General features: G+C 42.3%; 1 protein-coding gene across 4 annotated transcripts; it reads right to left on the bottom strand.

Moving 5' to 3' along the window:
- Positions 1-823: 823 nt before the first annotated feature.
- LOC139692318 (SET domain-containing protein SmydA-8-like) lies at positions 824-22,556 on the bottom strand. Of its 4 annotated transcripts, none has more exons than XM_071590430.1 (7): positions 22,344-22,555; positions 19,784-19,981; positions 19,477-19,695; positions 17,924-18,136; positions 8,451-8,790; positions 6,863-7,688; positions 824-1,698 (listed from the first exon to the last, which is right to left on the bottom strand). In XM_071590430.1, exons 4-7 carry the CDS (start codon positions 18,082-18,084, stop codon positions 1,454-1,456), a joined length of 1,572 nt encoding a protein of 523 aa, XP_071446531.1. In that variant the 5' UTR covers positions 18,085-18,136; positions 19,477-19,695; positions 19,784-19,981; positions 22,344-22,555; the 3' UTR covers positions 824-1,453. The 4 variants fall into 4 exon arrangements, with proteins under 4 accessions (XP_071446531.1, XP_071446533.1, XP_071446532.1 ...); XM_071590432.1 differs by having other exon boundaries at positions 19,859-19,981; XM_071590431.1 differs by lacking the exon at positions 19,784-19,981.
- Positions 22,557-22,649: the final 93 nt, after the last annotated feature.

The raw sequence follows: 22,649 nt of genomic DNA, 5'->3' as shown, positions 1-22,649 counted from the left end.
TATCACAGTCTTCAACATCCCACTGCCGGTCAATATGCTTTTCATCCATCCTGCCTCCTTATGATTTATGCCAACAATCCCCTCTCCCCCCCCATACTTAGCTCTTCCTTATTTGTTTTCCTTTCTGTCCACTTTAACATCCCCATTCCTCTCCTCACCCACAGTAAAAAGCCTCAAATGTATACCTATCATCCTGCTGCAATAACCATGTTGCCGCGCCGTACGTAGCTACGCTCCATTGCTAAGTTTTGACGAGCCTTTTATTACGATTCTCACTCAACGTCCCTGTCATCAATTCCCTCCTCCGTGTGAAAGCCTCTTTGCTTACGCAATTCTTCGTATTGGAAGGATGTATCTACTACTTTGACCATTTTGGCCCAGAACACTTCCGAGATAGGTAATCTGTCCGTTCCGTATTTATTATGGCCAAATCAAATACTAATAATAGTCGTTTGTGGTTAATTCAGAGGTGGTGCGTACTATGGAATTTGGTATAAAGAGTAACGTTTCCATTTAAACAATTGTAATTACAATTTGCGTAACTTTGCTTGATAACGTATTGTTAGAATGTGCCATTAAAATGTTCTACCGCCTTTAATGAAATTAATATGATGGAGTTTGTTCAGATAACAGAAACACAGGAATTCCACCAATAATATTTGTTGGCGACCTTAGTTTCGCCAACAAGTAGCATCATCAGGTGATAATACCACGCAGTGGCGAAGCCATGTGTATAAATATATGGAAAAATTTACCGAGTATCGGATAAAACAGTGTGACAAGTGACTGAGTATTTCAAAATTGCTTATCAAAAGCCAAATCTGTAATAAATTAGCCCTTCCATCACATCTGTTTCACGGTGGCATTTTCTCTCCAACAAATTATTTTTTATTCGTTTTTTAATTATTGTAAGTAATGTTTACAATCAACTCACCAATACAAAAGTGAAAAATTATAATACTAAAAGTTGTAATATTCAATGATGTATTCAATAATCTGGTATTGTTTTTATCTTTTTGAAGTCGATTTCTCAATCAATTATTATTCATTTATTACAATCATTCATTAAAACTTGCTTGAAATACAAGTAACATAAAAAGAGCCACTTGATCCAATATTGCCTTGGTACTTCCATCGCCAAATGTTATCCTTTGGTAATTTCCGATCCCGAGGTTTAGAAAATGTGATTCTAGGATTCAAAGTGAACAAAAATCTTATGTATTCACACTGCTGGAAGCTTTCTCAAGATACGCATTAGAAGGCCTCTTTGAAGAGTGGAAGTAATCGTTCAATTGCAACATAATCACTCTTCTTTAATGCGGTCCATTACAACATTTTTGAAATTCTCCGGAAAAATTCTGTCACAAAAAATGAAATCCCGATACGAAGGCGATAGTTGTTAGTTCCATTTCCAAATAGACTTAAAGAGGAATCTTTAATTTCCCCCGAACCTTCATTTGCTTGTTGGAAGACGGGAAATCAAATATTTGCACTTATGAAGTGAGTTGAAGGCCGAATAGACGAGTTTCCTCTCGGGACTTCCATCCGGCTCGTAAATCAGGTTTGCGATGGACTGCAGCAAGAGGGTCTCCGCTTTCTGAATTATTGCTCTAATTTCCTCAGGGTCGCACCCTTCCCGTTCCACGCACCTGCTGGACAGCGCCAGTGCGGAGACGGCCATCTCGTGCATGCATACCCCTGGAAGAACAACGACATCTGTTTTAAGATTTAAGTTTGCCTTAAAATTGAATGATTGTTAAGTTTGTTTTTTTAGCCTAAACTCGGGATGAGTCGACGATTGGGAATCCCAGTGGCAGAGTGGCTCACGGCGGCGTCTGAAGTGAAAGGGCGACCGGTGAGGCTGTATGCCGGTACAAGGTCTGTAGCAAAAGTTTTAAGACTTATATACTCCCGGATAGACAGACGGACGGGCAACGGTTTCTCTGGATAGGTTCGAGGGAGGGGAGTCTAAGTAAAGGCTGGAGGCCGGTGTCAGTTGGCTACAAGCCTTTGCGGAATGCAGATCGTTCGTTTGCGAAACCTCTATAACGTGACCTCATTACGCTCCGTTGTGAACCGGTAATTGAAACAGCGCTTTGCCATCAAATTTTGTGTAAAGCTGGGCGAAACCGGGAGAGACTCTCATGGCTTGTTCAATTCAGCTTATGTTTTTAAGTGGCACAAGTTGTTTAGAGAGGGTGGAGGAGATGTGGAAGACACCGAACGTTGAGGATGCCCTTTGACCTCAAAAGGTGACGAAATTTGCAAGAGTGAAGACTTTGTGGGACACGGATCACAGATTAAGTATTTGCGTGGTTTCTGATGAACTTGGCATCCCTATAAGTGATGTGCATCGACTTGTGACTGAAAATATGGGCATGAGAAAGGTGTGTAGAAAGTTGGTACCGCCAGTGCTCCCGGAAGAACAAAAGGAAACTCGCACGCGGATCTGCCAAGAGATTCTCGACCTGTTGAGTGATGATCCACAATTTTTAGACAATGCCCCACCAGACTTTTTTCTCTTCCCCGCCACAAATCTGTGCTGAAAGGGCATCACCACGTCTCGGTGGAAGCGTGACAACAGCACATGACGAGGGAGCTTAGCAGAATTCCGGGCGCCGTCTTCCAGAAGGCGTACGAGGCGTAGAAAATCCGCTGGCAGCGGCGTGTGGACGCAAAAGGGTGCTACTTCGAAGACTTATGGGTGTCTGTACCAATTCTGGCAATAGATTTATTTTAATCGACCCAGTCGTACTACTATTGGGACACAGCTTGTATCTGGTGCTGCGAGGGCGGTTTATCTCGGGAGCGTGGGTGGGGACCGCTAAGGGAGTCGTCACGGGTGCGTTCCCACGGGGTATAAGGAAAGTGGGAGAAAGGCGCCCCGACGTGGCCCACTCCTGGCCTTCGCTCGGCACCGAGTAAGAGCCAGAAGATCGGACAACGATCACGACTCTTTAGCAGTCGCTTTTGCGAACAACGGCCGCTGGGTATCAGAGAATGCACTGCAGGCCATGGAGGGTCGTTGAGGAATTGGATGTTTCAAGGAGACCCCGGGGGGGGGGACTAAAGTGGAATTCACCGAATGATTGGGCAGCGTGCAGCATTGAAGGAGATAGGGTGCTAGATCCGCTCTAAAACCCACCTCATAATGAGTGCCTGGGCTGTTCACCGCCAAGACTTAAACATGTGTTTTTTTAAAGAAAAAGAGGGGTCCGATTCTGAGTGAAAGTGGAGTCAAAATCAGCATATCAATTATTTTAAAAAATTGGAACCGTTACTTCTGACGGAACTTAAAAGGGAAAGTTAACGAAAAGCGTTTGAAAGATCAGGAACCGATATTAAATAGCAAAAACGTTCCCATATACAAGACCAAAAATCCTTATCTTATTCCTTTGTTTGTTTGCCTCTGGCGATCGTTTCCTTGCGAAATTTTCCCCTCAATCGTCCCTTGGATGGGGACACAGAGATCCACACGAAATGTTCTTTCCCTCCTTCGGAATTTAGGATTATTTTATGGGTTGAGCCCATCTCGCAGACATTTTTTAAATTTTAAATCCTTTACAATCCAATGTTTAGACGCTATCAAATATTATGCATTCACTTTCACTAATCTCGTGTGGTTTGCTGTCGAATTCCTTCCCGCATGGGACTGCCATTTAATGAATGCAATGCAATTGCCTAAATTTCCTTGTTGAATTCAAGCTTCTCCTTCCATCCCTCATCTTTCTCTGTGGTGGCGGGGACCGTCCGCTGCCTACAGCGGCGTGTCACATTCCCTACATTTGACTTTAAGGGCGCAGACCATGAGTTGCATGCCACTATGGCAGTAGAATTTGCCCATCTTACCTTTCAATTCTGCACGGCCTGTATTATTATTTTGGAGGCCTGTCGTATGAATGGTTTTGGTTCATTTTTATTCCATTCTTTCGCATAACAATATATTAATTTATTGGGCGAATTAACCCTTGCTTTGAATTAAGTCTTCCTCCAGCATGTATACAAATTTGCGCGTTATTTGATAGTATTTTACAGAATATTTCTCTCTTTTCCATTCTTCTCCCACAACAATTCTTATCACTTGCCCATCCTACTTGGTGCTAGGACCCCCTGCCACACCCATTTTTGGTGGATCGCGGGGTATTAAGTCGAATTCTATGAAAATCCCCATTTTCTTACCTCAGTAACTCACTCTATTACACAAATGTTTGCAATATGTTTTCACCCTGACGGGCTCAAAGGTGATTTTCAGATTAAGAGAATTTTCTTGGGCTCCTGTCTCTCTCACTATATGCTGTGACAAATCTTTACCCACACGGGGTTTGCACGCAACCGTCTCAAAAATAGCGGCTATTGCCTCATGCAGCGCACGTCGAGGGAGAGTGCCAGGATATTTCAAGTGGTGAAAACTTACTTCAATTGAATTTTTAGGTATATTCCACCAATACCTGCCTGCCTGCCCTTCGCGGTGCACCTGTTGGCGTTATTGATTTGATATCTGGAAGGTTCTGCGGGGCTGAATGAACGCTCGTGCCGAGACGCTTCATTCGGTGACACATTAGTGACGGGGTTTCCGGTCACGCCTATAACATTACCAGTGTGTTAGTGGCCATTGTCATTTTAAGTGCTTTTGTCAATTTTGCGATTCAGTGATGCATGTAGGTGTTAAGGGGATTGGGATGGTGTGGTGGTTAATGTACCGGCTTCCCACCCTGAGGGCCCGGGTTCAAATCCCGGCGGCGTTGAATATTTTTCAGTGGTATCTCGATCCCTATTTAAGGTGCTTTGTGGAGGGCACTTCGAGTGAGGACGCCGTCCGTCGGATAGGGCATTAAGCTGCGGACCCCTTGGCGCCTTTCGTAAAGAGTAGGCTAATGCCGACGCCGGGTTTCTCTCCACCCTTCATCCTTTCCTGTCCATCCCCTATGGCGCAAATGACCTCAGCTGTCGGTCGCCTCCCCTAAATACTACTACTATGTAAGTATAAGCATGTGAAACTTATCGACTTCTATTACATCGTAGATCGCTCGCAATATAAGTAACTGAGGTGACTTCTGTCAATGGAACTATTTAAAGATGTAAAATAAAATTTAGTTGTAATTTTCCACGGAATTTATTGCGTGCTTCGCGTTAGATTGCGCATGGCAGTCACCACAAGCGGATTCAATGCACACGACTTGTGAAAAGCCAGCTGCCTTTAGTTGTTTTAATGACATTGATTATTCTTTCCGAAAGTGCATATATTAAATGACTTGATACAATAAAACACATTTACATCAACCAACGGATATAACTCATCACTGATAGGGAGGATGTTACATTCAAATATAATGAAGAAAACTATCACAAAGTTCAAAATAATATTATATAGTTTCTACTACTACGAGCATTATAGAGAATCTGCTACTTAGTCAAAATTGCTCTGCAATATAAAAAAGAAAGTGGACCCAATAAAAAAGTGGGGTATATCGGCTAACCAGTGACACGTGGCTATGTACATGTGACCAAACGGGAAGAAGTTTCAGCGTAAGAATTGAAGAAAGTGCCCGATGATTGGGGTCGTCGTCTTTTATGGTAAGGCAACCGAAGGATTCTCCGCAGAGCATCGTGATACTGTCCAACATAAGAAGGAAGGCGCACTCCCGAAGACTTCATGACTGTCAATAATTGACCTCTCTTAGTCCTGACCTCCCATACTGCGACGAATTTTGATAAACAACCGGCCTGAGTGGGAGTGAAACCTCCCCCTTCCTTCTGTACCTCCCGTCAAGTCCCCCCCCCCGTTCCCTAATCTAAAGTAATAAATCCTTTAGAAATTTAAACTTTTATTGTCGTCGCTCGCAATGCCTCTCTAATCTTCGCCTGTTCTTCGTTATCGATCGCCCCCAAACCATTTCAAATCCAAAGACCATTTCCATAACTTCTTTCCGCACTTATTCGATTTTCTCAAGTGTTCCTCCGGCGACTTTCACGGCGATCTTCTCCATTTCTTCCTCCTCGAGTGCCCTCAACCAATGAATGCCCTGCCCAGGGGACGTGCTGCTCCTTTTAATTGGGGCGCGGCTGCCTCCGCGCTCCCGTTCCCATTTTAATGCTTCGATGCATGCTGCCTTACTCGCTTAATCGTTCAGTGAGCTCATTCAATTCGCAGCTGACCTGTCTAAACCTGGAGATCGACCCGGTGAACCCACTCAATGGCTAGAATATCATGGCTACAATCATCTCAAATGTTAATTCTACCATATTTCATCGGACTTTATTCTTTACTTTATACTTTATACGTAAACCTGTTCCATCTACAAGGTTTCAGTTGGCTAAAAAACATAATTTTTATTTTGATTGTGACGGGATCAAGCATGAGGTCATTCATTAATTGAATCAGGAAGTGTCAGATGTGGAGAGCACCTCTGGGGTATTTCCATCATGAGAGTTTTTAATTGTCTTCAGGGTTATGTTTAGGGGTTAGATGGAAGTAAGGACTACATGCAGGGTGCGGCAACAAAACTTCTATATGGAAGTCATCGTGTAAGTAACATATTGAGTAAAGTGTTTCCCTGGGGCTCAATCGATGTAGAATCACTTGACACAGGTGTGAGAATCAAACAAATTACGATGTTGAAGGACCGCGCACTGGCATGATTCTGGGGCTGTACTACAAATTAAGTTCAGAATGATGATGCAGTGATGAGCTAGACGTTTGCCCATGACTATAAACAGATGAGCCTGCGACTACATATTTCAATTTCCCCCCGAAATTTTCCTCGTGAAATCTGCCCTCCTATGTTTCATACATTAGACGCCGGCTCATACTTGAACTTATCTCACTACTGCATTCAATTCCAGCTGGTTTAAAAGTAGGTACCTTTTGTTCTGGAAATGCCAGGCTCCAGTTTGCTCAGTGTGTCCAACAACTCATGGCACAGCTCCCAACGACGGAGAAGGGCGTAAAGAGGTCGATTGGAGACCTCCCACAGGAGCGACTCCTCGCTGTACAGCCCGGCCAGCACTTGGCCCACCTCGAGCAGCACGGCGTTACCCGGGTAGAAGCTCCGCTTGAGCCTGAGCAGCAGCCGCTCCATACCCTCGGCGTCCTCCCGGTCGCACTGGAGCAGCGTCGTACGGCCCACCGAGTGCGTGGCGGCCGCTAGAGCTCCCGACACACCGTGGCCGCACCCCTGGCACCGCCAATCGCTCGCCGGGTTGAGGGGGGCCTCGGGCACAACAGGCCCCTCTCCGCAGGCCGGGCACCGCAGGGAGCTCAGGTCGGTCCCCAGTTCGCGGGGGTCGCGGCATCTCCCGCAACCACATTCGAAGTACTTGCCTCGCCGTAGGCTGGCCCTGCGCTCCAACGTGGCGACGAGGGCACCCGCGTAGTTGTGCGTGATGGGGTCGCCACTCGCGAGGTCGATGGCGGCCCTGATGACGAGGGCCGTGCTGCCTGGCTCGTGGGCGATACCGCTGGAGGGCGCGCAGTCGTGGGCTAGGAGGGCGGCGGTTGGGTACAGGGCCCGCAGCGGCTCCCCTTCCGGACCCCGCACCTCGAAGCTATTCACGTCCAGGACGGCGCATATCTTCTGGAGCACCTCGCGATCCTCAGCGGAAATGAGACCCAACTGGCAGAGGACGCGCACTATGCCTTCGTCCACACTTCTCCAAATTGATGTTCCTCTGCGCTCTTCCAAGTGGCCCTGCAAGTTAGCATTTTTACTGAATGAGTAGCAGAGCCTTGGCCTATGATGATGTTTGAAAAGAGTGCATATTTTGTGACTAGAAAGAGCTACAGCATTCTTTACGTGAGATTCATAAGTCCTTGTAGCTTATTACATTGGTTCAAATATAGCAGCAGCATTCCATTTCGCATAATAAAGATTCCCCAGAAGGAGGGAAAGTCTGTGTCAATTGAGGAAAACCCTGGTGCTTTCAAATTGCAAGATCGGAGTTAGGTGACCGGATGTGGACCCATAGGTCAGTATTTTCGTCGTTAGCTTTTTGATATCCAATGCGCCTATTTACCTCAGGCTTCTGACTTTGGAGCCAGGTTACTAAAATCAATTATTGGGATTCTGAGAACAACGATTGAGTTAGACATAATTGCATAACTGAGAGCACAGATGTCAACATGAATTCCACTCATGTCTTACGTATGCCGGTTGTTCTTAAAAAATTCTCTGACTCTTTTGATTCAAACCTCACGTGTTCGTGCATGCTTGAAGTGAAGTGTTGCGCTATTTCAAATGTAGAGGAACCACAGAGTATTCAATGTGAAACATTGGAGCAACAATTCAACCCGAATACAAATTCCAAATTGTTTAAAGCATATCCTTCAGTAAATTAAGAGTTTTGATTTGTTGAATCGATGGACAGTTATTTTCACGAACAATGCGTCAGCGATGCCGATTCAATGTCTTGTTCTGCGAGACAAGGAGCTCGAGAGGGAGTCGCGATCGGACCTCCAACGCCATGATGGCGGGCCACTGCTGCGGATTTGTCCACTGTAGGAGGAAGCAGCGCAGGGGGAGCACCGCCTGCGAGGGCAGGACAATCATTGCGGCGGGCCGCTTGCTGGTCAAGTTGGCAAGGGCGGCGCACTCATGGGCTTCGTGGCCCGCGCATGACGCAGTGCCGCAGAGGGGCGCCACACGACACGCCGGGCAGGACCGAAGGTCACCAGCCACGCGGTTCGAGCATCCGAGGCAGACGGGCGGCGAGCCGGGCTGTGGTCCCAAGGCGACCGGCTTCTCACGGAGCAGGACCTCGCCTCGCGTCACTCCCCTTGAGGCAGCCAGGTACCTGCCGTCGTAAATAAATATCGATATAAATAAATATACACACATTTTCTATATATATGTGTGTGTGTGGATATATACATATATGTATACTCTCTTTCTATCCGCGGACACCGAATTTGCAACACCACAGCCACTCTCAACAAATACCTCGACAATCTAAATCTTACCCTCCTCAAACGCGGTTACCCAGAGAAGCTCCTACAAAATAAAATCCACCGCTCCACCCGGCCACACACACCACATAAAAACAAGCCCACATCTGATGTAGGACTCAACCTATGCACCACCTATTTCCCCGGATCAAACAGACTGAAAACCTTCCTTTAAGAACTGTTTCCTATTTTACATAACAATGACACGACCTCATCCTTGCTACCCCAATGCTCATATCTCGCATACAGGCGACCCGCCTATCTCAAAAACCTTCTGAGAGCCACCAACCCTTCTGAGAGGCACCAAGCGCCCCCCCCCCGCGAAAAATTTCCTAATATTTCCCCTACTTGCATCCGCCTCCGACGTAAAACTTGTCTACGTATTAGATCTACTCCCCTCTTCCCACATCCCCTCATTGCCCCCTCACCTCGTTCCCACGCTAATTGCCTCTCAAAAAACATTATTTATCTTTTGTCATACAAACAATGCACTTCATTTTAAATAGGCGAATGCATTACCCTCTTATCCATTCGAATGAACAATCACCGGTATTCCTTCAATTCTACCTCACTGTATTCTCTTCCTATCCCTTCACACGCCAATTCCCACAACCTTTCATTCGATCAGTGTTTCGCTCTTAGCATCTTAGAATCCCTTCCCGATTCAGCCACCAATATGGAGGTGAGAACTCGAGAATCCGCGTATATATTAGCTTTCCGTTATTTCAAAATTCCCACCCTTAACCGCATATATATATATATATATATATATATATATATATATATATATATATATATATATATATATTGTTATGTCCCGGGTTAATTTCCCCGACGTGGCTCATTCCTCTTTCGCGAGGAGGTCTATTCGTGTGCTGCGCAATTCGCATATTGGAATTTTTCCACTGCTTACCTGCCACTCGGGTGCTTGCGTCGCCTCGAGGGAGGAGGGGGCAAGCATGCGAACGCAGCTCGCGAATATGACTAAATATGGGAATGAAGCGCAGTAAAATGCTGAATCCGGGGCGCGACCGGATGCCGCGATCAAATAAAAACCCCGCGGAACCTTCATTCCGGGTCTTTCGTCGAGGGGCCGTGTACGCGTCGGGAGGGGGAGCCGAGAGCCGTGGGAGCGGAGACTCGCCGATTGACCCGGGGTTCGCCGCAGGACGAGATACTCGCGCCGGAGTCGCTCTTGTTTAAATACAAACTCCTAGCGAAAGACCCCGTCTCTTTTATTTCACCGTACCAACTCGCCAATTGGACCACCTTCGTCGTCCGGAAATTCCTCAGCGTTAGTCAAGATCCTTTTCCGAGACGTCCCTTGTCGCGCTGTCCTCGAGGGGACACGACAATATATATGTACACACAAACACGTGTAGTATAGGAAATCACTCACGGAGCGAAGGTTAAATTACAGGTTGAAGCTCTTGCATAAAATGGAAGGAGGTCTCTTTAGCAATGATATTGAAAATGTATTATAACCCCATCGTACAGCGATAGGAGAGATATCATGCTAGTAAAATTGGTGAGATTAAGTGTTGAACGGATAGATTTAAGATGTCATTTTTTCCACAAACAATAGGCGATCATGATAACATTTTTCGACTGTGGTAGGGTCATATTTGGGTGAAATTATTCTGGTGTATATTTACCCCCTGCCGCACACCCTGTCGGTGGCCTGCACACTTTCCCTTGTGTAAATAAAATAAATAAAAATAAATATATCGTTGTAGATTTGTGAATGACGGAGGATTTAGATGCCAAGTGAATTACAGTATGTAGGATAAATTGGCAGAACAGTTAAAAATGATAGAGGAACATTTTGGTAAAATATTTGCTGTTGTTTTTTGAGTTATCAGAATAAGGAAGAGGTCTCTGAGAATATGTCTGAGGGACTGAAATCCTGGGAAGTATGCTGTGCAAATGTAGTAGATGTGCAAGTTGATGTCTTGGGTGCATGAAAGCTTGGTAGGATTTTTTATCTAGAAGGGACTCAGGGTAACAGTGATGGAGGAGTGTGTTATGTAAGTTGGTGAGAAATGTGTGCAGACAATTTAAATTTTCACTAATTCGGTGACTGCAGTGGGGAGTGATTATGGTAGACAGTGTTGTAGGTGGCAATGGATTGCAACAGGAGTGGAATTATTGTTGTTTGCTGGTGGGTTCAATTTGAATGGAGTTGTGGACGTTTGACTGGTGAGAGATATAATGACATTAAGGAAAGTGATATCTTAGGTAGAGTTGATGGAGGTAAAGGATAAAGAAGAGAAAGCTTCGAGGGAGCAAATAAAGGAAATATGTTTCATAGGAGGTCATACTACAGGGACGCACCCAAAAGTGGTAGGACTGATTTTTTTTACAAGAATTTTATTGACGATATACTTACATCGACTTAATAATCTTCAAAGTATGCTCCTTGAGCTGCTACACACTTAGTATAACGTTACTCCCATTCCCCGTACGCCCGCTGGAAATTTTCTTTGGGGATGCCGTTGATGACCCTCGTCGAAGCCTCTTGAACGGCCTTTATAGAGTCAAAACGTCGTCCCTTGAGCTGTCTTTTCATCAGGGGGAAGAAGAAGAAGTCCCGTGGTGCCAGATCGGGAGAATACGGCGGGTGCGGCAACGTGGCAACGCCGTATTTGACCAGGAGCTGTCTGACGACGAGCGCGCCATGGCAGAATTTTCGGCACCATCTTGGCGCACACCTTGCGCATGGCCAAATCCTGTGAAATAATGCGTTGGACGTTGGATGCAGACAGACCCAACTGGTCTGCAATTTCTTCACTGGTTAAGCGTCGGTCTGTGTTCAGCAGTGTCCTCACTCTGTCCACATTCGTGTCGGTTCTTGCCGCCGACGGCCGTCCGGAGCGATGGTCGTCTTCAGCGAGCTCCCTACCCTCTTTAAACAACTTGTGCCACTCAAATACTGTGGAACGGCTTAAGGCAGTGTTCCCATAAGCCTGCTTGATCATATCGAGGGTCTCAGTTGCCGTCTTCCCGAGTTTCGCACAAAACTTCACGGAATAACGTTGCTCTAAATTCAGATTAATTTTGTTTTTCGACGCGGACAAAAAACTTGCTTCACTAAAAACGGTGTCCTCACTCAACGACAGCCCGCAGGTGACTGAGGTTGGTGTCGGTCTGTTACTAAGAGCCCCCTCCACCTTACTCTGCCAGGCAGACCCCCCTCCACCGCTGCGTTCGCGCCAGCGGAAAATAAGTCCTACCACTTTTGGGTGCGACCCTGTATGTGCCAGAGAAGGAATATATTATCTATGTATGTAACCAAGAGGAGAGGTTATAAATAGTAATGAAGTTTTTCTCAAGGTCAAGGCCAAGGTTTGTGAATGAAGGGTTGAATCTACTACCACCACACAGCCTTTGACCTGCAGGTCAAGTGTATCATGTAAGAATAAGGAATTACGAGCAGGAATGAGATGAGAGAGATTCAGAAGAAATGCAAAGCTGGAAATATGCAATGTGGGGTAGTTGAATAGATATTAATGGAGAGATGAGCGACCCACAGAATAAGGGATGGCAGTGTAAAGGTATGTGATGTCTACTATGACCATGATGATTTGGGTGTTGTGAGAGATTGAGTAGAGACAGCTAAGAAAATGGCATATATTACATGAGCTAGTAGAGAGTGGACTAGTGGTTGGAGGAGGTGGTCTACAAAGGAAGAGATTCTCCCTATTGGAAGAAACAATTGGCCAGCTTAGGATGTCAGTTGTATGTATTTTGGGCATTATTTAAAACTCAGGAGAATGTGGATGAGGCAGGGTGAGGATAGAAATGTCAGTGGAGAAAGAAGATGATTCCTGCCTGGAACACTGCTTTTGGGTTGTTAGATATGAGCTTGTAAGAGGATGTGTCAGATAGTATTTGTTTTGCTTTCCTGATAAAGTACACCATGTTTAGAATGACTAGGGTGGAGCCCTTATCGGCCAATGTGATAACCTGGTTAGGAATATGTATTAGTTCCAAAGAAACTGCGGGAGATGCCACAACAGTAACTTTTAATGAAGTCATCTGCTAATGTGCATAGATATGTATGAATGTTTTCAAGCCTGTGCTTTCAAGTAGATATAGGTTGCCTTTGGGTTTTAGAGAGGGGGAACCAGAGAGGGAGACCAGAAACTGTGGACAGGAATAGATTAATTAAAATTTCAACCAGATAATTTAGGGGAAGGGGTTTATGCTCACTTATAACCTCATTGGCCACTGGATCCTGCAGATTGTTTTGCCACTTGATGGGCAATGTATTTGCATTTGCCAAGTTAAATCCTTTTAACCTCGCGGACTAAACCTTACCCATTAGTTAATCCTATCTTCTTCTGTTCTCCCTACAAAACATATCTGTGATGGGCTCCCCTCTGTTCCTCCTAAACCCTCCCACAATATCACAGATTGCCCAAGGCAATACGGATTATTCTGTCTAAATAACTAATGTAGCCTTTCTCCTTCTTGAAAACTGCATAAATTTTGTTTTATTTGCATTTATTCTCATCTCACACCTATTGTACTGATTTTCCATTATGCTCAGCATGCTAGCAACCCCTTGGCTGACTGACAAACTTAAGCTTGATCATCCACAAATGTTACTGATTTTAAGAATTGATCTTTGACTTTCATTCCTATTGCTACTTCTTCTCGTGCCTCTTTAATCATTTCCTCCATATATCTGTTGAACAGCACCAGTATAATCAAAAACTCTACCTGACTCATCTTCCTAACACTGCCCATTCAGCTTCTCCATCCCACACTTGCACCTAAGCAGCTGGAGACGTGCACAGGTTGCATATTAGCCTACTATCCCTCCAATCTTTTCCCATTTTCTGTGATAAATTCATTAATTCTAACCAATTCACTCTCTCAAATGTCTTTTCCAAACCTATGAAACGCACAAATCCTGATTGATTTCTATGTTCCTCCCTTTTAGTGACCTCATTACTGCTTTGACCTCTCCCCTTCCTGAACCCAAACAAATCATCCCCTATGTATTTATTTACTCTGCTCTTCATCCTTTTATTGATGATTCTGAGAACCACTCTAGCTGTGTTGTAAATTATCCCTTCTGTTCTGACATTCTCAAATATGGGTGCCTTTCCTTGTTTTTAAGAGGGTGATCTGACAAATTCTTCGGACCAAGTTCCTCCCTCATAAATTTGATGTATTAATCCTAAGAACCTCTTTTTCTGATGCTCTCATAAGCCTCTAAGTAGTAAGCCTGGGGACCTCAGCTATTCTCATCTACATTAGAATTTCTTTATATGTTAAACTTGCTGGCCTAATGTCTTTATGTTCCATATCCTTGAATTGTATCTTCCACCAAGATTTTTTTGCCTTATTTTTTACCCATCTTAATTTATTGTTTATGTCTTTGTACAGGGGGAGGCAACATGACTTCCTTTTTTCAAACGCAAAACGCTTTCAAAAAAGGAAGTAATGTGGCCGCACCCTGTACTTCCTTCTACCTAACTCTGTAATCATTCTTCCATTTTCTTCTCTCATCTATCTTTCTAATCATCTCAGCCATAATTCATGGTTTCCTTGCCCTCTTCTCAAGTACAGATCCTATATATTTTCCTTTACAGCTTTTTACATCCTTCTTTTGATATTTTCTCAATTTTCCTCTAATTCAATCCAATTGTGCCCAGCACCCTTTCCATAGTCATAATATTTTCTACAGCCTGCTGATACTTCATCGTTTCAGTTAATAATTCTAAAATCCATTTCCTAACCCATTTCCCTGTTTTATCTGATTGAATCATCATCCTAGCATTCTAAGTCCCTATTCTAACTAATTCAATCCTCTTCTTTGTCTTCTGTGCTTTTTCTTTTGATTTTGGTTTGGCTGATTCAGCCAAGTCTCTGAGTTGCCTGGACTCATTGTTTATATATTGTCCATCATCATAACCTTGGGATGAATAATTGAGTTGGTTTCCCATTGCCTTCCTCAATAGTACTTTTAACATGAAACCATCACTCAAATAACCAGCAAAGGTATCTAACAAGAGTTAGATACCTTTGCTGTCACCTCACTGAAGAACAAATGCACAGACTACCTTTCATCTAGCTCCTGTCTTTGACTTATATGGCATGTGTGACTGCATCAGAAGCAAATATCATTGTTCCCACCAGCAAAGCTCTAGGGGTCATCATAATGCTCAAGCCTTCCTCAATGTCAAGATTACATAGCCCATTTGGGGGGGATGCAGAATGAAATATGCCACAATTTTTTCCTTTGATAATGAGAACTTCAATAAGTAATCAATCATCAATAAAATGTTCCTTTGCACTGGCTCATCAATCATTGCAATTTTAATGTAATATATAAAGCTATTTTTCTGCGGAGATATTTGTTTCTTAGTACCAGGTTAAATACTCTAAAATGCATTTATCATTCAAATTTCCAATCTCTATTATCATATGGAATTATATTTGGGGGTAGCTCAAGCCATAGCAAAATATTATGTAAAATACAGAAACAGGTCATAAGGGTTACCTTAAAATTACATTTCAGACACTCCTGCAGGCCTCATTTTCATTATGTGCAAATTTTGTCTCTGGTTTCTCATTATGCATGCAACCTAATCTTATTTGTTAAGAAGAACTTGTTTGCATATAAAAAAAAACCTAAATATCCATCACCATAACACAAGTACTAAAATTGACATACTCAATGAGGCAAGATGATCTAATATGAGTGGTGAGGGACCATACCACCAAGGAGCCAAATTTTGTAACATGTTTCCTCCAGATTTGAAAGCATCTCCTTCAAATGATTTCAAGCATAATCGTAAAGCATACTTGCTTATTAAACCTTTGCACTCTGTGGATGAATTTTGTGCCTTATGTAAAGAAAAGTAAAAGGTTGTTCTTAAAATATCCCTGCACAATGTAAATAACCTTTTTTCCCATGTGATGTATCTAACAAAATTGATTTACATTTTTTGTTTTGTGACGATACCATGTTGAACTGGCTTATGGTGAATTAAAGCAATAAATTATTAAACAATAAATATGATGGCCCATATTATCAGGTACACAACATATAGGTCACCCTTAGATCTATGAAAAATATTATCTGTTAAAATCAGAAGGTAAACATTTCTAAAAATGTTGACGCATACAATTTCTCTTGCAAAGCTCTACTCCTCTGGCTTAGGTTGGCAATGTTCCACATCTAAAATAATGAATTTATCAATTATATTTTCCCTGAAACACTTTTTCATGCTTTAAAAGTGATTTTTTTACATTTGATTAGATTTTCTAAGAATGTGGCAAATTTTTAATAGGGCAATTTAATTTCCTTTTCAATTGGGGATCTTCTATGATTGAAGGCAAGCATACATTCATCCAAAATTCATGACCTCTATCCTTGTTTTGAGAGGTTTGTTGGAAGAAATCCAATGGAGGCAGGAAAAGTGGATGTACGGGGTTTTGACCGGCAGTGGAATGCTGAAAACTGTAATAGAGGGGAGAATGTTAGGCAAACAAGGAAAGGGCAGGAACAGGATAGGGATGTCGGATGGAATGAAAGGAGGAAGAAATGCTCAGAGATGAAGAGGAACCTGATTTAGAGTAGGTTGCTGGATTTTGTGTTTTTTTAGGAGTCACAAAATATTTATTTGGTATTTGTGTCTATCCATTCCTACCTTAACCGTTAGATTACTTACTTATATCCTTGTTTTGTGAAGGATTTTTGTGCTGTGCTGCAATGGTGTTTTTTAAATGCCCTTTGATTGTGTAAAAGATATTGTGATACAAGACTAGAGAGTTTGCTCTTTAGTAATTCGATGTGCAATTTACAATGGGATAACAATGTTGTGCCATTGTCAGTTGGGACAACATTTTCATCCACTTGTTGAACTCTAGGTGCAAACCTTTTAGAAAACCTCATCTAAAAACTGAAGTGGCATGATTCTCTGGAGATCAGAGTTTCATGAAATGCACAGGAAGGAATTGTTGATGAGTGAAATCCTTATGTGGCATACGGTTTTTTATGAAGTGAGATTCTCTATCTTGGAATATGTAACCTTTCTGGTTGAAAGCCTACTGAAATGGTGGTGATTTTGAAACAACTTAAGTAATTTTAGTTCAAAGGTCACTTGCTTCAATGTGCAATTTACAATGGGATAACAATATTGTGCCATTGTCAGTTGGGACAACATTGTTATCCAACTGTTGAACCTATCTTCCAAGAGATGCAGGTGTGTGGCTCAAGTATGGTAAAGTAAAAATAATGAAGTACATGAATATAAAACTATTTCCAATAAATTTTGAACACTTCAAATATTATGAGCCCAACAAAGTAATCTCTCTCTCAACATTTTGATGAGACTTTACCTATGTCATAATTGAATGAGTGGCCTGTGGCCATTAATTAGCCCATTGATCTAGACTTGGGGACCTCAAATAATAATGATTCAAAATAATATTTATTCGTCTATGCCACAGAGATATCCATGCATAAAGATGGACCACTGTAATACTCGAAGAAATTATGCATGCGTTATATATTTTTACTGTTCACCATCCCATTGGTTTCATTTAGGTAAATCACCCACTGTGATAACTCAAATTACTCGTACTGCAGATTGAGAGAATGTGAATATCTATTATCGCAATAGTGGAGACTACAAGCTTCTTTTCTTTGTAATACTCCAAAGGGAGCAAATTAGCAGATGGCCCATTACTATGGGATGGCTGATAGTAATGCTAATTGCAGACATTGATATTAACACTATATTTAGTTTTACTAATAAAAAAATGATGGCATAGAAATTAGGAAATCTCTAAATAGTCCATATTTGAAACTGCAGTCTTGAAGTTAATTCTGCGTTTGGGACAAATAGCTGTATTATTAAGATTAGGAATAGGCTTGATGATGATATCATTTATCTGTATTGTATCTTTAGCTTACCATCATGAAATAAATTTACATTTAATCAACTTCATGCACAAACTTACCTTCCCAAGACATTTGATTGCTTGATTATATAGGGATGGCAAGTCTTCTCATGAATCTCTCTATGCTTCTCCTGGTGTTCCTTTGAGCAATATGATGCAATGCAGCATTGCGTGCATTTTGTTTTGGCTTCTTCAGCCCCACAAAATTCACAGAGTGCCATATTTTATTTCAAGAATATTTATTAATCAGTTGGACCACAATATTCAGGATACCTGTGAAGTGAATAATTCTGATATTACTACTAAGTTACTTCAGGACCACCAATTGCCACACAAAACTCCCTTTTAAAATATCCAATTGCTTCCCTGAATTCTTTAAATCCTACATGGTATATGCATCAATAATTTGCTTCTCATTCCCCTAGACTACTAAGCAATTTAATCATTTTGGGAAGATGAGAATGGGGTTATTTCTTGGTGCATGGGCACAACTTCCAAAAATAAAGTTGTTTACAAATGACCTTACTCTCCAATGAAAATTGTATAGCTGGCAATATATTGGACACACATTGATATTTTGGAACATTCATGGTTGTCATGCACAGGAGGAGACATAAGTGTGAAGAAAACTATTTCATGTTACATTGAAGATATTTTTTCAATCCCTTTTTGTAAGATCCTAACCCATTGCAGTTGGTATGTTAATGCACATCAAACTAATTAATTTTGCTATTGTTTAGAAAACAGTTAAGACCAGTGATCATCAAAGGATGTCAATTAGGGGTCACTGATGGAAGTTATAAGTGATGCTTGCATGTGGAAAAGCAATTGATATTTACATAGGCTCCAGATTGAAAGAGAAAACTATGTCCGATACTAATGATTGCATTAAAATAGCTGGATGAGATCATTTTGCTGTCGTAAATATTAGTCCTTCTTTATAAAAATATTAAGTCCAAAACATTAACAAGGCAATTCATTGAGTTACCCATTTTCTTTAGAGTGGTGAAATACTTATGTCAGAGAAAACAAACAACACAGCTCATACTCATTTGTAAAATATATCAAGAGGTAGTAAGACGTATGTGTATTGATTACTACTCAGAGACTGTGTGCTCTGGAAATAAATCAAAACCAAAAGTTGAATTGGATTAGAGCTCCTCTGAACAAAAGAAGGTATTCTCTTAAGCAGATTACTTTGAAAGAAAATTATTAATGAGCACTTGGTGATTTAGAAATCTTGTTAGATAATAATACACATGGTCTAAAATTTACCCATCGAAAGAACTAATATAGGCATTACTCAATCTGTGTGCTTATTTGCATACAGGTTGAATATTTATCATATGTAAATATATAGAATTTATACTCTGCAAAGCAAGATCACAAATATGCTACAATGTTTATTGACAATTGGAACTACTAGAATTGATATATTGACTACATTTTATTGTCCTTGCAATATAATAATTATGTGCAATGTGGTCTCAAATATCTGTTATAGGTGTTTGAGACTACTACAGTAAGATATATGAAATAGATTATCATTAATTTCAAATTATATTAATCTTTCTAGTTGAACATTTTTGCAAAGTATTCCCATGGACTACAACCTTGACTTGGTGGAAGGGCTTGTGTGTTCTGATGACCCCTAGATTGGTGCTGGTGACACAATGATATTTGCTCCTGGTAGGTTCACCATGCCAGATAGGTTGAAGGGATGGTGCCAGACAAAAGGCAGTCTGCAAGGTGACTGTTCCTCAGTGAGGTGGCTGCAAAGGCATCTGCCCTCAGTGGGGCGGCCTTGGTGTGATTGTATTTTGTTAAAAACACTATTAAGGAAAGCAACAGGAAACGAGCTTAATTAATTATCCCAAGAATGTCATGCTTAACAATATAGAGATACTGAGTGCTACCAACTCTGAGACTCAGCAGAAATGGTCATATGTCAACCAAGCAGAGGGAGAAGCAAGTCTTCTGAGGTCACCAACTCACAGAATCCTCATAAAACTAAATGAAGGCAGAGGCACACCATCTTCATTAAATGGCATCAGAAGATATTCCATAAAAGTTATCGATGCCATTTCTGGAAGCTATCAGAGTGTTGGGCTGCCGAGACTGTGAATAATGGCATTGTTGAAATGGCATTAATAGTATTGACAAATTCATTGCTCTGTGGTTGATATTTAGCCACATCATCATAAAAAATATATTTTACCCCTAAAAATGCATGAGAATCCCAGGAGTTGAGATTATTGTACATAAGATTGTTATTTGACAAATGAACGGGTAATAGTTATTAATATTTAACAGAATATAGCTCAATTACATTATGTTCATTATACGAGGGTCATCCGGAAAGTAGTACCCGTTCGTGCCGCATGAAGTGCTGACGACGCGAGTAGCCGCTGGACGAGGTCAGATAGCTTCAGTGGCTTGTCTGCCTTCTCTGAGCCAAGTTGCGTGACGCTAGCATTGCCTGTGTTGTTTCTGTGATTGTTTACAATGTTTAAAAAAATTGAGAACGCCGCCAGTTGTGAAGTGAGGGCAGTGATTAAATTCCTCAATGCAAGAAACGTTCGCCCATGTGATATTCGTCGCCAATTAAAGTAGGTGTATGGAGACAATGTAATGGACGAGTCGTCTGTTCGGCGGTGGTGTCGCAACTTCAACATGGGGAGGGGGAACACACACGACGATGAGCGTTCGGGGAGACCGTCTGTCATTACAGACCAACTGGTGAGCTCAGTTGACGAATTCGTGAGGAACGATCGGCGCGTCACAATTGATGACATCTGTGAGCATTTTCCCAATGTTTCTCGAACAATTGTTCATGAAATTGTTAAACACCATCTGCATTATGCAAAAATTTGTGCAAGATGGGTCCCTCGCGTATCTCAATGAGCTGGCGGCGAAGGACTATGCAGCAGGAATACAGAAACTTGTCACACGTTATGACAAATGCCTTAATTTGCTTGGAGATTATGTTGAGAAGTAGTTTAAAGTATCCTCTTTCAAATAAAATTTTTTATGTTTGTTAATATTTACTTTTGTGCCTTTATTTCACGAACGGGTACTACTTTCCGGATGACCCTCGTATTATTTGCTGGATGGATTTTAAATTTCATTATTGTTTGATATATTTAACAAAATAGCAATTAGCACAAAAGCAACTTCAGCTCACACCAAAATTTATTGCTGAAGATGGCTACCAGGGGCATGTTGGATATGAATCCAAGCCAGGAAGCCAGACATCATTTTTTACAAGAGTGATGAAAATGATGACTGCGTGTACACTTTAGATTTTCCTTAAGTTTATTTAACTTTTGTGTGGAATTATGTATTGAAATTTTATTTATTTAATGCTTTATGACATGAGTGGTGTTTGTGGAGACGAATGGATATGATAATAATTTACAAAAAAGTATAGAGGACTTTTGTTTCATAATTTCATATCAGACTGTATAATATACCATAAGCTACCCATGATATAAAAATTCTAACAATGAAATACCAGGTAAATTTGAGGTATACGACCTAAAAAAGTAAAGTCATGACTGTAGCCAGAAAACTTGATAGTTATTCAGTGAACATCAATAATCCACGCCTGCTCTTTTTGAATTGCTGGGAACTATCATTTCAACCAACGGCATTGATTGAAAGAATATGTTTTTCTATTGCCAACCTTCCATCAGCTCGGATCGTGCAGTAGGTATTAACTTCATTCTTCCCTAATTTTTCCGTGGCAGTGGACCTGGTATTGGTCGTACCAGAAGGTGTTTGCCGATGCTGATGCCGGCCGATTTTACAGAATAATCACCGATGCCATTTTCGGATGCCGTGCGAAGAATTGCATCGGGCAACTTGCGAGTTACTCAATAACCCTTTTGCGGCAATGAAATTGCAAACTGAATCGCAATAAGATGTATGGTTATCACCCAACCAATTCAACTTGTTGATGATGTTCTTCATCGCAATTGCTAAGAAGCCTAGAGTTTCCGATGAGTATGGCTCTTGTCATTGATAATTAAGAACAAGAACGCTAAAATTCAGTCCAATTTTTAATTTCTAAAAAATGCAAAATTGATAAAAAGTGAAGAAACACGTCGTTGAAGGTTCTTCTTTAGAGAGAATACATCTCAAGAGTTGAAAGACGTTTCATCCGCCATATTGTCTAGCGCCATGAGACGTAATGCAACTACGTACTACATATCACCTAATCTTGGGTTGACGTCCCTGTGGGTTCTGTTGCGCGAAATTTGAAGAGCCGTGATCGCTATGTAGCCTTCCTCCTCGCCCGTTTGTGATGGCACGCGCGCGCCATGAAGATCCACGACCGGACCCCCAGGTCGCTCCTTAATTACACCTCACGACGGCAAATCAGTTAGTGCCCCACCATGGCACACAATCCCGGAATCGAACTCGTGACCTCGCCATGACAAAGTGATTCGCCGCGGGCCGGATATCCCGTGGTTCTTACCTTCTGTCGTTGCGGTTTGTGCCCGGGAAGAGTGCACCGCTGCGGGTCAGCCCTCCTCGTCAGGGGCGGAGGGGATACACTGTCGCCGTCCGCGTGGCAACCCCCCAACCTCCCCACCCCCCTGTGGGCGCGTTATTCTCAACTCGGAGCCGTCGGTCGGTCGGGAGAGTGGGGAGAGGAGGAGGGGGAGGGTTGCATTCGGCGGACGATGCAAAGAACACAGACGCGTCCGAGGTGAGCTCTTTGGGGCTATTTTCGAGTCCCCATCTTCCACTCCCCCCACCCATCCATTGTCCCACACTCCCT

This window comes from Hetaerina americana, unplaced genomic scaffold (assembly GCF_022747635.1).
Source record: "Hetaerina americana unplaced genomic scaffold, ioHetAmer1.1.p SCAF_4, whole genome shotgun sequence".
NCBI lineage: Eukaryota > Metazoa > Arthropoda > Insecta > Odonata > Calopterygidae > Hetaerina > Hetaerina americana.
The sequence above is the reverse complement of the archived record's forward strand: the minus strand, read 5'-3'. Positions and strand labels throughout refer to the sequence as shown.